At 41.8% G+C, this 15308-nt stretch overlaps 1 protein-coding gene across 4 annotated transcripts; it reads right to left on the minus strand.

The window, feature by feature from the left end:
• Nucleotides 1-3270: 3270 nt before the first annotated feature.
• ZNF24 (zinc finger protein 24) lies at nt 3271-14064 on the minus strand. 4 transcript variants are annotated; one of them, XM_045849608.1, is made up of 4 exons: nt 13959-14064; nt 11371-11879; nt 11068-11215; nt 3271-8723 (listed from the first exon to the last, which is right to left on the minus strand). In XM_045849608.1, the coding sequence occupies exons 2-4, from the start codon at nt 11788-11790 to the stop codon at nt 8185-8187; spliced, it is 1107 nt and encodes a 368-aa protein (XP_045705564.1). In that variant the 5' UTR covers nt 11791-11879; nt 13959-14064; the 3' UTR covers nt 3271-8184. The 4 variants fall into 4 exon arrangements, with proteins under 4 accessions (XP_045705564.1, XP_045705563.1, XP_045705562.1 ...); XM_045849607.1 differs by having other exon boundaries at nt 13926-14054; XM_045849606.1 differs by having other exon boundaries at nt 13935-14033.
• Between the last annotated feature and the right edge of the window lie 1244 nt (nt 14065-15308).

The following is a 15308-nucleotide window of genomic DNA, read 5'->3' on the forward strand; positions in this document are numbered from 1 at the left end:
GTGCCACCTAGAAGTGTGGAGTGCCTGCTCTGTGGTGGAAGCTGACTGGAGCGGGAGGGGTGTCTGACGCCTTCTCCTTCCTCCTACTCCACCAGGTGAAGGTGAGGTAGTCCATACCACTTGCACTCTGAAAACAGTGAGACTAAGCAAACTTACATGCTTCTTTAGAAGCTGTAGCCAGCTCAGTAACAACTACTTGCATTTGTTCTCTCCACCCCTGCTTCACCTCTTGGTTACCCTCGGGATTTTTCCTGGGATTACATCACCCCAATACAATTTTAGCAGTAAGCTCTTATCTTAGGCTATGTTTTCTTAAGAGCCCAGTATAAAGCAGGTATCAAAATGGAGATGTCTGGTAGGCAAAAGGATAATACAAACCTGCACTGCAAAGAGGTCTAGGCTGAGACACAGATTTTGGAGTTGGAAATAGTGTTTAAAGATATAGGGCCTTCTGCATGGCTAAAGAAAATATCAGCAAAATAAGAAGGGAGCCAACTTCTTGGGAAAATATATTTGCCAATGATACCTCAAACAAGGGTTTGATCTCCAAAATATATAGAGAACTCAAACAACCCAATTAAAAAATGGGCAGAGGACCTGAACAGACACTTCTCCAAGGAAGACATACAGAGGGCCCAGAGCTGAAAGGATGCTCAGCATCACTAGCCATCAGAGAGATGCAAATTAAAATCACAATGAGATACCACTTCACACCTCAGAATGGCCATCATAAATCAACAAACAGTAAGTGCTGGTGAGGTTGTAGAGAAAAGGGAACCCTAGCGCACTGTTGGTGGGAACGCAGACTGGTGCAGCCACTCTGGAAAACAGTATGGAATTTCTTCAAAAAACTAAACATGGAATTGCCTTTTGACCCAGCTATACCACTGCTGGGATTATACTCTAAGTATCCTGAAATACCAATTCAAAAGAACCTATGTATCCCTATGTTCACAGCAGCCTTATTTACAATAGCCAAGTGCTGGAAACAGCCTAAGTGCCCAACAGTAAATGAGAGGGTCACACATCTGTGGTACATTTACACAATGGAATACTACACAGCAGAAGTCCTACCCTTTGTGACAGCATAGATGGAACTGGAGAGCATTATGCTAAGTGAAATAAGTCCAGCAGTGCAAGACAAATACCATATGATCTCACCTATAAGTGAAACCTAATTAACAAATGAGCAAAAAAACCCCAGAGACATGGAAGAACAAACTGACAGTGACCATAGGGGAGGGAAAAGGAGGATAACGGGGAAAGAAGGGGAACATGTACAAAGGACCCATGGACAAGGACAATCATCAGGTGGGAATTGTTTCTGGGGAAAGGGTTGGACAGGACAGAGGAGAGCAACGTGGTGGGGAGAAGACAACTGGAACTGAATGATAAAAAATAAAAAAAGACATGGGGCCAGATAAGATTGCCTAGGAAGTGAAATTAAGTAGAAAAGAGATTTGAACACTGAGCCCTCAGACTTTCCAACATGTAAGTCCATAAAAATGAGGAAATACTAGCATTGAGACTGAGAAGCACCCAAGAGGTAGAAAAAACCTGTGTTGTTCTTCAAGCCAAATGAAAATGTCTATTATGCAAAATATTGCTGATGGCTCAAGCAATGTCTAGTGAATGAGTATTGGACTCGAGATGATTAATAAACTTCACTAGAACTTAAAAAGAAATTTATGTATTTATTTTTAAAAAGGGGAAAGGAGGGAGAAAGTGCGAGGAACATTGACACAATTGAGAAACACCAATCAGTTGCCTCTTGCATGTCCCCAACCAGGGACAAAACCCGTAACTTAGGCATGTGCCCTGAGCAGGAATCGAACTGGTGACCTTTTTACATTGCAGAACACCCAACCAAGCCACATGGGTCAGAGTTTGACAGAACTTTTACATGAGTTTGTATGATGTAATATCACACCTCTCATTCCTGAATAATTTTTATCTTCTATTTTTCTGATCAGTCTGGCTAGGTTTATCAATTTGATTCATCTTGTTATTTCTATTTTCCTATTTTTTTCTAAATTTTCCTATTACTGCCTTCATAAATAAAGTATGTAAAGAAATATTTGAGACTTTAAAAAAAAAAACAAGATAGCTGGACGCTTTGTTCTATTCTCAACAACTAGTCATGTTTCTGACCTCATTGAAAGTGTAAGTCATAGTCCCACCAATGGCTAACCAGGTCTCCCAAGACCAGGTCCTGCCCACAACCCTCACCCCACGTCTCTCTCTGGCCTCATCTACTTTCCTCCATGATCGTTCGGCTGGAGACACACTAGCTTCCTTGTTGGTTCTTGAACAAATGAGGCATTGTTCCCACACCCAGTTCTTCATACTTGTGTTCACATGCCTGGAACATCTTTCCTCCAGTCTCAGCTTGCTTTCCTATACCCTTCGTCTTTCACCAAACCTTTCTCAGTGAACCTTCCCTGAACAACCTATCTAAATTGTAGTGGTTTTCCTCCTTGACTTTCTTTTATCCCTTCTTTCCTGCTTTATTTTCTCACTATTCACCATGTCATACAATGTTCCCCCCCTCCACCACCACACCCAGGAGCAAGAGGTAAACCCCAGATCTTGGGCTGGGGCAATTTCAAATCCACAGGGCTGAGCAGAAAATGAGGACCCCGAAGAAGCATGGAAGGGAAGGAAGGGGGATGGAGGTCACGGGGAGGGACTCCAAGGATCAGATACAGGAGATGCTTGAGGGGAACGCAACAGCAGTGGCTGGAAGTCCACGGGTGCAGCACAGACTCACCAGCACAATCCCCCGTCTTGGAGTCCTAGTAATGAAGGACAGGCAGAAAAATGCCTGAAGACTTGATTATGTGAAAAGCTTTTCATCCACAGACATTCCCAACACCAATGTTCAGTTTTTGTTGGTGTGTAAAGTACACGTGCGTGGTGTGTGGCATAGAGCAGTGGTCCCAACCGTTTTGGCACCAGGACTGGTTTCGTGGATGACACTTTCCCACAGGGCTGGGGGTGGGGAGGGGGATGAAGATCCCTCCGAGGCCAGCCACCCACTGCTCACCTCCTGCTGTGTGCCCAGCTCCCAAGTGGAGGGACCCCTGGTACAAAGAGTGGTGTCACAAATGGCAGAGGTTGACAAAGGCCAAATCAGGGAAGGCCATGCTAATTTTATTAACCTGTATAATGCATGAAGTATAAGTCTAGAATTTGAAATTACAAAGGTTTCTACAAATCAATAAGAAAATACAAATAACCTATATTAATCAGGACAGAAAACCAATTCAATTATTTTAAACAAGAAAGGGACTTTATTGGCTCACAAAATGTTAAAGTCCGGAGGTAGGGCAGGCTTTAGGCACAGCTGGACTAGGGCCTCCAGAAAAATGATACCAGAACTCAGTTCTCTTTGAGTTTCTCCTCAAACTCCACATGGTACAAATTCAGGCTTACACAAGTCCTTAGTTCGTGGGATCTCCGTAGAGCCTTCTTTCTGATCATTTCCACAGAAGTTCTGTTGAGGGCTCTCTGTAGCCTGGTTTGAGTAACATCCCTATTCTTTCATCACTGTGGCTAGGGAGCTGCAGAACTCAGGAAGGCCAGACCTGGTCGGGTACTCACCTAAGCCACAGGGAATGGGTTCCCCACAATAAATAAGGGTTCTGTTACCACAAGATGGGGAGAGATGCTGAACAAACGAAAACATATATCCGCACGTAACCCAATAGGAAAGCAGGAAAAGGATATGAACCACCTATGGTGAAACTATAAATGGCCAATACACATAAAAATAACCTCAAACTCACCATTAATCAGGGAATGCAATTAAGAGTTCTTTTTTTTTTCTCATCCGATAGAAGTATCACGAGTAAGTAAGGCTATATGGGGAAATGAGCTTTTCCATACAGTTGGTAAAATATAAAGTTATGAAGGCCTATGGGAAGGCTAAGGTGGGTCTATCTGAGAGCACACCTTTGATGCAACAATCCACCCTACACAACTCCATCCTAAAGAAATATTCACACACATGCACAAATATATATGAAAAAGATTTACTTTGGCAATGTAATAGCAAGAGAAAAAAAATAAGAAAACAGTCCAGTAACGGTATTTTCATAATAGTGAATTCTATTCAACCATTAAAGAAATTTAAAATCCTCAGGATAAGTTTTTGAGACACACACACAAAGTAAGCTGCAGAACAATACATATATGATCCTATTCATGTAAAAATAGCTTTTATGTGTTTATGTGTATTCACACGGATATGTATGGAAAGGGGACTAGAGGAATGTACACTAACCTGCGGACAGTGGAATGTGATTGGAAATGCTACAGAAAAGGGTCTCTTTGTCCTTATACCTGTGTGTATCATTTACATTTTGTACAATGAGCTGGTAGTCATTTATATCCTCATAATTAAAAAAATTAAAATGGGCAAACACTATTCACAACAGGAAATGCAAATGGCCAATAAACAAAGAAGAAATGTTCCTCCTTATTAATAATAAAAAGGAAATAAATTTTGCCTATCAGATAGGCAAAAATATTTGAGGATACAGGATTGGTGGGCATGTAGGCCAATAGGCACTCTTGCTGTTGATGGAGTTGTAAACTACTACGATCTTTTGGGTGGCAATTCTTAAAATGCTGAATGTACACAATAAGACCCCAAAAATTCACTTCTATTTATCCTACAGAAGTACCCACACAGGCAGCAAAATAGATGTACAAGGATGTTAACTATATCTTTATCTATAATAAAAAACTATAAAGAACCAAAATATCCAGGGGTCAGTTAAATGAATTAGAGTATATTCATGCAATGAAACAGTGTATGTAGCCATGAAAAACAAGGTCTTACCAAATTGGGAAGGAGAGGAGGCAAATCGCAGTGCGTGTATGTAAAATGGGCATTATGTACCTACCTCGTATGAGTGCTGTGAGGATTGAGTTAATCCATGCTAGAGCACTTCAAACAGTGCCTTTATAGAAACCACAAGTGTCAGCTATTAACACATTGTCAATTAAATTTGTATATGCCTAGTCCTGGAAGAATAACAAACCAAGTAATTATTATTTCTGAGTAAGACTATGAGAAGGAATGTCTTTTTTTTCACTTTACATTCTGTACTATAGAAAATTTAAACAAGCATATTTAATAGTTTTCACATTGTTAACTATAAAAGATAAAAGCATCTGAACCATAAAAGGTAAAACCTAAAATCAAGGTTTAACAGCCACCACTCATGGCATTGTGGAAAAATATACGTCCGTGGAGTTCACAGAACTAGACTTGAATTTTAGCTCTACTTGGCCACATGCAAGTCTCACAGTCTCTGAACCCTGCTTTTCTAAGTCTACAAATCTAAGAGAGATAGGTACAGTCTCTAGTCCAATGCCTGGCATGCAGATTATTTCAATACATATAACCCTCCCTTCAACTTACATAAATTGCTAGACGTACTGCTAAATGATCAAGTGCCAACTGGGTGTTAAGTATAGGAAGCTTAAACGCCAAGAACACCAGAAAAAACTTTAGCAGTAATGAGCAAAAAGCTCAGTGGCTACTGGGTAGGTATCAGCAGTCTGCATGCCATTAACACTGCGTGCTCATTTGCCAACCACACAGACGCCACTGCTTGACAACTGCCAGATCACCACTTCATCTGAGGCTGGGCAGCCCCCAGAACTGCTAGTTAGCTGTGTGGGTACACATAAAGGTAGAGATGAAATCATAAGTCACTGAAGAGTTACTTTAAATCAATTTGTCTACTGGGGACATAACCTAATCAGAGCCAGCCAGTACACAGATCACTTCCTTTTCCTGCGCACGATCAGCCAGTCCTTTGGATCCAGCCATTTCCCCCACAAAGCCTTGCCTTAGCCTCAGAATCCTTCCCAAACAACCCCCCGGTATCAGAGCTGGCAAGACAAACACATATCTGCCAACTCTAATACGACTTTTTCTAAGCTCTCACATTATACCAAACATCTTTGGCATTTAAGACAAATCTACCACATGGAAGCTTCTTTGTATTCAGGAAAGACATAAAATCTAAGCAAGCACGAAATTTCAGTCACTGAGAGCTTGATCCCTTCTTACCTACTCTGATAGAAGAATCCTGTCACCCTGGCAGAATTCCAAATATGCCACCTCAAAGCCTACTTGGAAAGAAGTCAGTTATAAATAAATCATTCGATAAACTCAAGATCATTTTATCTCAGAGCAGAGGAGTCCACACCGTTACTGGACACTGACTTGTTTCCTCTCAGCCACAGAGAAAACAGACCCCAACAGAAGTCCCTACATTTCTTGTATAACTTAAAATACATTATATCAATTCTACATATTTATACTTCAATAAATCTTAATCTATAAAGCACATTTCTTATAATTGTTATCAGAAAACCTATAAACAAGCTCCACCTGCCTCACCTCCCCACCAGCGGGCCTTGCATTTACCACAACGCTTTTGCACAGGCTCGTGCAAACTTCACCTTCCATTTTTAAAATTCGATCCAAGCACCAGCTATAACCCAAATCTCCGGAACTGTGAAATATCTGTATTCACATGGGTCATTTTCCACACAACGATGCCCACTATAAAAACGCCTTTTCTCAGATTCTGTATTTTAACTTCTAGAGTTTTCCACTAAATAGCAGAACCACAGTACTTGGGATTCTCGGCCAAGGAGTATATAATCCTACCACTACAATGTACTCCTTCTATACATTTTTAAAAATGTGTTAAGACTTAAAATTAAAAAAATACTTCAATCAATTCTGAGAGTTAATATACTAGTTGTCAATAACCTAATTGTTTTTTTAAAACAAAACAATCCTTTCAACTTAACATGTTAAGTACACCCTTAATGCTAGATCTCTAGATTGATTAGTTTTTTTAAATGCACAAACCTCTAAACTGTGATAGAATTTTGGACTCACTACTGAAGAATGCTGGAGAGATGGCTAGCTCTCTGAGTCTTCCTTCCCCCCAAATGTGACACCCTGGTGAGAGAAGCATGGCTCTGAGAATTTCAGAGGTGACCTCCCCCAGGACTGCTCAGACGTGGGCAAGAGGCTAACTCATGAGCAACAGCTTTGTACCAATCCCCAGGAACTTACAGTGAAAGAATTACCTACCTACTCACGGCAGGGTTACAGTACCTAGCACAGTGCCTCGTCGGTAGAAAATGTTTAGTAACAAATGAACACATGGCTGCTTTGTTAGCTTGGTGTTCAACCCTTTTCTTTCACCAAAAAAATAAAGTAGCAAACCTGATACTTGTTACCCACCTGGTCAGAGATTTTCCTGTCCTTAACAAAAATGAAGGCAAAATGATAATGAATTGGATCTTCAAGTCCCAGACAGACCATTACCCTTTTACATTTGCCCTTCAACACAGCCATTCACTGCGAATTCGCCCTAGTGTCATTTCTACATTCCTAGTTTACGAGTATTGTTTACTCGACCCACCTTCTGATGAACCACGGGAGGATGTTACTTTCATTGGTGGGATGTCTCCACATTACAGACAGGGTGCGCCCTTTTTGAGTTTTCTTACAGGCTGATAATTGCATTTAGATAAACTCTTAATGTACTTCAATTCTTGGATCCAAGTATTTCTCTATCTTTCCCAATCTAGGTGTCCCATTCACTTTTTGATGTTTTATCACCAGCACTTCTAATTTTACCTTGAGGCTTTTAGCCATCTTTTATCTTCTATTTTCTGAAATGCATATCCAAATTGGGTACAAAAGAAACAGAAAAGTTTGAAAAGATGGCTTCAGTTTTCAGACTTCATAACTGCCATGTTGACTTTTAGTGTAGAAGGGAATATATCCTTGCAAAGGACATCGCAATGATCAACACAGAACTCATGTATTTGCCTACAAAAGAAAATTTTAAGAAGGGGGACAAAGAATAGAGATTATTTGGAAAAAACAGAATATAAACATCACATGGAAGATTTAGGCATTAACACCTGAATTAAGGTTAAAATTTCAGTTTCTAGGCAGGTATGACACCATTTCTTTCAAGATGAAATTATGATGGTGGGTGACAATTTTCTACATTTCCCAGTGGATTTTCTAACATTCTTATAGGGAAACCAAACTACTATGTATCATTCCATGTTTTTGATTTTGTCTTCATTTCTGAAGAAAAAGACCTGAGTGCTGACATTTTTCAAAATTCCTTAGACTTTCACAACATTCAGAAGTTTTTCTGCATTGTGTCTTCGCTGATGTCTAAAAAGATTTGAGCTTTGACTATAGGATTTCCCACACTGAACACATTCGTAAGGTTTCTCCCCAGTATGGATTCTCTGATGATTAATAAGCCCAGAATTCTGGCTAAAGGCTTTTCCACATTCGAGACATTTGTAAGGTTTTTCTCCAGTATGGACCCTCTGGTGCTGCACAAGGATGGAGCTTCTGCTGAACGCCTTCCCGCATTCAACGCATCCGTAGGGTTTCTCTCCGCTGTGGATTCTTTGATGAAGAATAAGGGCTGAGCCCTGACTGAAGTGTTTTCCACATTCATCACATATATGTTGTTTCTTCCTAGAAGGATTTCTCTTTCTTTCAAACCTGCCCTTAGGGAAACAGGCTTCTCCATATTTAAAAATCTGAGGAACACCTATATTGAGACTGCCAGGAACTTCATGAGATTCTACTGCTGAAGGAATCTCCTGCTTTGGAGCTAATGCTCCATTTTCAGTCCTAGCATCATCATCTGAAATAAACAGAAAATGTAAATATCACTCATTTTCTATTCTGAGATTAAGGAACCTGCAAGGAAAAAATTTTAACGACTTAAAAGTAAAATAGTTTGCATACATCTGTAACAGTACTCTGAAAAATGGTGTCACGGTTGCCTACCTCAAAAGAGAAAAAAAATGAAATGACTGATTATGAGGCTAACGAGGTAAATAATATAATGAGGGGTTAAAAAGTTAAATCTGAATAAAAGTAGCAACATACGTTAGTGGGTTATAGATGGAAATGAGAAAACGAAGGACAGAAAGATGGGAGATTTTAAGACTGCTGGGAAGACAGTGACAGTGACGCAACTAGGTCTGGATGGAACTCTGAAAGAAAAATAAGGTTGGCCATTAGAAAATCATTATAATATTCTTTTGCTTTGAAAAAGAGAAATTACATCAAAATACAATGGTATAAAAAATAAGTATCCAGTCAGAAGGTGACTATTTTTGAAATAAGCAAGACAAAGCAGGTCCCAGTTAAGAGTCAAACACAGGAGCTGTCCCCACAGGAAGGGGATGAAGATGAGCTGGGAGCATCCTGTCTGAATTCAGGTCATGACACTCACAAATTCAATATGCCCTTCATAAATCAAAGCTTTCCTGCAGAAGAAGCTTGCCCTATTCGGTATTTCTCAGGGCACCTAGATGACTTCTTATTTCTCAGTCTTAGTTAAAAGAGTCTAGTGAAAAAAAAAAAGCCTAAATTACCAGATGAGGTACGATCCCATCTGAGGACAGCCATGTGAACAAGCCTCATTTAAGACTTTCCTGAAATGTCAAGCCTCGAAAAATCAAGACAGTTACTACAGGGTAAGCAGCAGCACTCAGGAAGGTGGTAGTGAGTAGCCTACAAGAAGTGATTAAGAAAGGAGCCCTGGCTGGCGTAGCTCAGTGGATTGAGTGCGGGCTGCGAACCAAAATGTCGCAGGTTCAATTCCCAGTCAGGGTACATGCCTGGGTTGCAGGCCATGACCCCCAGCAACCGCACAATGATGTTTCTCTCTCTCTCTCTCTTTCTCCCTCCATTCCCTCTCTTAAAATAAAATAAATAAAATCTTAAAAAAAAAAAAAAAAAAAAGAAAGGGATAAAGTCAGGGGAGAAGGCTGAAGAAGAGAGACTGAAAGGGTGGAGGGGACTAGCAAGACCTGGCAACTTAAAGAACAGAGGCATGGGGACATTCAGTGGAAACAAGTGGCACAGTGAGCAGTAAGTTCTCCAGTGTAGTAGACACCAGACTGCTGAAGTGAGGTACTCAAAGATAGGTGAAAAGTATTCTAAAATTCAGACAGGGGAGAAGTTTTCTAAGTAAGAAAATGCCACCTCCAAACCAAGGATAGTGGTTTGCAAACTTTACTGCACAGAAGAATGTCCTATGAAACATTAAAACTGCGGATTCTCAGCAGACTTCAGCCCCCACACCAGAAGTTCTAATTTACCAGCATGCTGCCCCTCCCCCATCAAATGGGAAGAAGAGCTGCTCAGACCTCATTCTGTGACACTCCAGTTCCACCTCCAACTACCTCAAGGAATGATCCCTAAAGTGGTCTCAAACAAAATTTCACTTCAGTTCACATAAATATGAAAAAAGATATCCAATAATTTTAGGAATAAACTGAGTTGTATCACAGAATATAAATAAGTGTCATTCACTGCCAATATACTGAGAAAGACTATTCTAATTTTTCTGTTATTTAAAGCTTATTATAGCTAGGCAGTCTATTCTTTGCATAAATACATAGAAAAGGTGAATAGCTTTACCCAAATATCATTTCTACAGAAGAACCTTCTTAGAAATAAACGCCTCTAGATAGGACATTGAGGGAGAAAAAAAAATAGAAAATTTAGAAACACTCCAGTAACAAAGAAAGATTGGAGAGGCTTCAGGTAAGTTTATTGTACAAGTAAAATTAGACAGGAAACTGAAAGGACATGGAACAGATGACAAATGTGCAACACTGCATGCAAAATACAGGGACCTGGTCCACAAGGAGGTACTGGCTCTGAGTAAGGCAAATACCAGCCAGTCTGAAATGGCGAGGTCTTCGAGAAAGGGGTGAGAGGGAAGAAAAGGCTGATGTTGATGACTAGGATAAAAGACCTGAGGCCAGCAAACCAATTGCTGTAAGAATCAAGCTCCTACAATGTGTCCAGCCTCAGGAAATCTCTCTCAATCTCTCTCAATCTCTCTCTCTCTCTCTCTCTCTCACACACACACACACACACACACACACACACACACGAATAAGCACAGGGTCCTGGACAAAAGGCCCACACTCTTTCACCCTCTACCCACATTCAATTCTGGTCCTTACCACAGTGCCTTAGGGAATGGAGCTCCCAGGACGCCCACTTCAGCTGGTTTTCCACGGCATCAAGCTCAGAATTTGGTAATCCCTGAGCTTCTTCTTGAGAGACAATCTCCTCTACCAGCACTTCCCGTTTTCGTCGACGGAGAGAAACCTGGAAATAAGATTTGGTTCAGTTGATAGGGAATTTGATGAGAATCAGAACTAACTGCACATAAAAGAAACCACACAAAACATATACTGCAGTTGAGTGAACCCCCTACTGTTATGGCAGTGCTCCTGACCAGGAAGTGACACAAGCAGGCTCACCGGCTGTCCAGGGTCATCTAGTTCACTCTCTAAATCCTCCAGCACCGTCACCGCCTCCTCTCCATTTTCTGGATTATGCTCTCGAACCCAAGTCTGCAGCTCCTTGGGGAGAATGGCAACGAACTGCTCCAGCACTACTAGCTCCAAGATTTGCTCTTTTGTGTGTGTCTCTGGCCTGAGCCACAGACGGCAAAGTTCTCGAAGCTGGCTCACAGCCTCCCGGGGCCCAGGTGAATCCTGGTATCCAAACTGCCTGAATCGCTGTCGGAAAACCTCTGGGTCAGGGAGATGGTTCCAGGGAATACTTGATCCCTCTTCGCCATCAGGATCCTCCTCCAACTTCACTCTCAGAATCTTTTCCTCTTCATCTGGAGTTGGGATGATAAGTATCGAATCTTCTTCCACTGGCTGTGCAGACATGCTGATTTATAAATACTTCAAGAAAAAACAATAGAGGCAGGCAGGATATTAGGCCTCAGGGAAATACCTCGTTTTCTTCACAGGCAGTCCTAAGGCACAAAAAATAAAAAAAAATATATAAATGACCAAATACCCTAAGAATTTGGACATACATTGAGATAAAGGACATTAAGACATTTCTCCTTCTACTGAGTTAAAAATTCCAATCAATAAACCACCAGAAGCTTGCAAACTACAGCTCAGGGCCAAATCGGGCCTGCTGTCTGTTTTTGTATAATACTTGTATTAATAGTTTTCACATTTTTACATGGCTGAAAAAAATTTTAAAAATACTTCATGGCATGTGAAAATGGTATGAAATTAAAGTGTCTATGTCCCTAAATTATTTTATTTGCTCACAGTTCACACTACAATGGCAGAGTTGAACTGCTGCCACAGAGATGATTGGCCTGAAAAACCTAATATTCACTATCTGGCCTTTTTTCTTTTAAGATTTTATTTATTTACTTTTAGCGAGAGGGTGAGAAACATAGGTGTGCCAGCAATCGTTGCAGGCCCCCAGCTGGGGACCTGATCTACAACCCAGGCATGTGCCCTGACTGGGAATTGAAACATCGACCTTTCAGTGCATAGGCTGGCACTCAATTCACTGACCCACCAAACCAGGGCACACTACCTGGCCTTTTAGAGAAAAAGTGTGACCTATAAAAATCAACACACCCTATTTCAAAAATCAAAAAAATCCAAGTAAGAACTAGCCCACCTCAGTGATTTCTAAATGCATCTGATTCTGAAACACATTATTTGCAACTCAAGACTAGTGTTCCCTAACACACTTAGGTCAACTCAAAAACAAGGATGCTTTTTCATGACCTGCTTAAGGAAAAAAAGTTTAAGACAAAAAAAATTTTAAGTTAAAAAAATATTTTTAAAATGTTTAAGAACTCCCTACACTTAAAATATACGTGAAAAATTATTCGGTTGCGCAAGAACAGGTAACGTAATATCGAAAAAAAATAGCCTCCAGTGCCATACAATGAAAATTATCCAGTCGCTCACCACAACATAATTACATTTAAATCTGACAGGCATTAATACCAGAAAATTCTATGAAAGGCATTCTCATAACCACCTCGACTTCTTGCAGTCACCCAAGATCTTGTCCTTACACTGATGACTCACAATTTTCCCAGCTTCTTCCGAAGGGAAACCTTGCGCTATTTCTGATCATTTCCTCAGTATCTGCACAGTCATGCCCATGCCACTGCTTACAACACACACACTAGGGATGTACCATGCTGCTACCCAATGTATCTACTCAGGGCCCAGAATCTGAAAACCAATTAATTTCAAAAAAACTTATAACCCTATCAAGATAGAAACTAAGATCAGAAAAGACCTTATCAGACAGGTAACACACAGAAGTTTAAGCACTCTGGAGTGGGGCAGCGTTATACACAAGGTTTAGCCAACATATTTGTTCCTTCTTATTCCTACCTTGTCAACGGTTCGAGCATCCTATATAAAAGAAATTTCTATGTTCTCATACCGCAACCTGCTCGTGGACCGTGCAGGAGCTGCCGGGAGGGCAGGCCCGTGGTCCCGACAGAGTTTGCGTGGGTAGCCTCGTTTGGGTGATCTCCCTACCTCACTCCTGCAGAGTGCAGCTGCGAACCTCGCCCCCGCCCCGATTTCCTCCGTCCTCGCCGCACTCAACGCCACGGATTTCACCTGATCAAAGGCCACTCTGGCACGTTTAACAGAGGGGCCACAGTACTCCCCTCGCGGCCGACGGAACTACAAGTCCCGGCAGCTCTCGCGCAAGGCCCGCCCTTCCCCACCTCCGCCCGAACCGACTCCCAGAACTCTGCGCGAGATGCCAGGGCCTGGGAATAGAACAAAACCGGCTGATGGGGGAAGGGAAAGACAAGGGTCGAGGAGGACAAGGGAAAAGGAAGACAATCGGAGGGTGCAGAAAACCCTATCCGACCCTTCGTCCACCCCTCCGCGCGCTGCAACTGCTGGGCGCGAAGTCCACGGCCTGCATCCCGCACGCCCGGGGTCTCGAGGAAAGTCCCCGCCAGGTTCCTTCGCTGGCTCCTTCCATGCCGTCCGAATCCCCTACCCCAGCGTACCCCTCACACCCTTTCCTCCACTCTGGCGCAAACCTCCGGCTCGGGAACCACAGCAGCTTCACTGTGCAAAGCAGACGCAGAAACGCCACTCACAAGCTGTTTCCCAGAAGCCCCCGGCGCGGGCTGCTTCCGGTCTGCGGGCCCCGCGAGGCGGAGGGAGGCGAAGCCCCGCGTTGCCATGGAGATGTGCTCCGCGCGGGGGAGGGGCGGCCCTACGACAATGACCGCTTTGAGCCTGGATTTGGCCTGGTGCCTCTTTCCTCGGGTAGCCCAACGTTCTGTGCTCCGCTTAAAAGACAAGTTAAAGAAAGAGACAATTCGGCCATTAAGATAGTCTTTATGGTTTCACAAACCCTTTCACATGCATTTTCTCATGTGATCTTCACAATAATCCTCTGAAAGAAGTAATAAAAGCTTATATTTATAAATGCTTAATACATGGTGCCAGGCACTGTCACCAAGCTTTACATATATTGCCATTAATTTTCACAACCCTGTGCTGTAGGAACTTTTATTATCCCCATTTCACTGCTAAGGAATGCACAGTAAATAACCTGCCAAGAACTCAACTAAAAAGCAGGAAGCAGGATTTGAAACCAATGCATGACTCCAACCCTTGGCTCCTACTAGCTATACTACAAAACTTTATTTTGACCAATTTATCTACTAGGGAAACAAGATGAGACAGGTTGGAGCTTTGGGAATAATCTCACGTTAAAGTTGTAGAATTCATGGTCATCTGACTAATTTAGGTTGGCCATTTTATACCACAAAACAGCTGCTGAAGCGATCATTTAATAACATAAATCAGACTACTTTATTTCCCATTTAAAGTCCTTCAGGCCCTGACTGGTGTGGCTCAGTTGATTGAGCGATTTTCTGCAAAGTGAACAGTCACAGGTTACAATTCACAGGTTACAATGTTTCTCTCTCACATCAATGTTTCTCTCCTCTTCCCCTCTTCCCCTGTCTCTAAAATAAACAAATAAATAAAATCTTAAAAAATAAAATAAAGGCCTTCAATGGATCCCCACTGCCTTAAGCATAACATAAAAACTCATTACTTCTGCCTTTTCCCTACCTTCCCTGTCTGAAAGCTGAGGTTCACATTGGCCCAGGATCCTCTGCCTCACTGACAGCCTTTCCTCCTGGGAGCCTTCCCACCCTATGTAGCACTATTAAAAGTGATTCGATGTATTCATTTCCATGTTTTGTTTTTGTTTTGTTTTGTTTTTTGGATGCCCTAGAAGGGCAGGAAACTTGCCTGTCTTGTTCAACATAGTACCCCCAACTAGTCATAGGATGCTGGCAGCTGGGTTTATAGAGAACTTAACAAATATTTGTTGAATAAATGAATGGATTGTGCTGGCCTCATTGGTGCCT

The sequence above is a fragment of the Phyllostomus hastatus genome, unplaced genomic scaffold (genome assembly GCF_019186645.2).
Source record: "Phyllostomus hastatus isolate PE091 unplaced genomic scaffold, TTU_PhHast_1.1 phas_contig_80, whole genome shotgun sequence".
Classification (NCBI taxonomy): Eukaryota; Metazoa; Chordata; class Mammalia; order Chiroptera; family Phyllostomidae; genus Phyllostomus; species Phyllostomus hastatus.

Bases quoted from the DNA above. Each gene is read 5' to 3' on its own strand.
- ZNF24 (XM_045849608.1), bottom strand. From the start codon at position 11,790: ATGTCTGCACAGCCAGTGGAAGAAGATTCGATACTTATCATCCCAACT. The intron at 11,216-11,370 runs GTGAGCCTGCTT...TCTTATTTCCAG, and splicing joins TAGATGACCCTGGACAGCCG to GTTTCTCTCCGTCGACGAAA. The intron at 8,724-11,067 runs GTAAGGACCAGA...TGTTTATTTCAG, and splicing joins CCATTCCCTAAGGCACTGTG to ATGATGATGCTAGGACTGAA.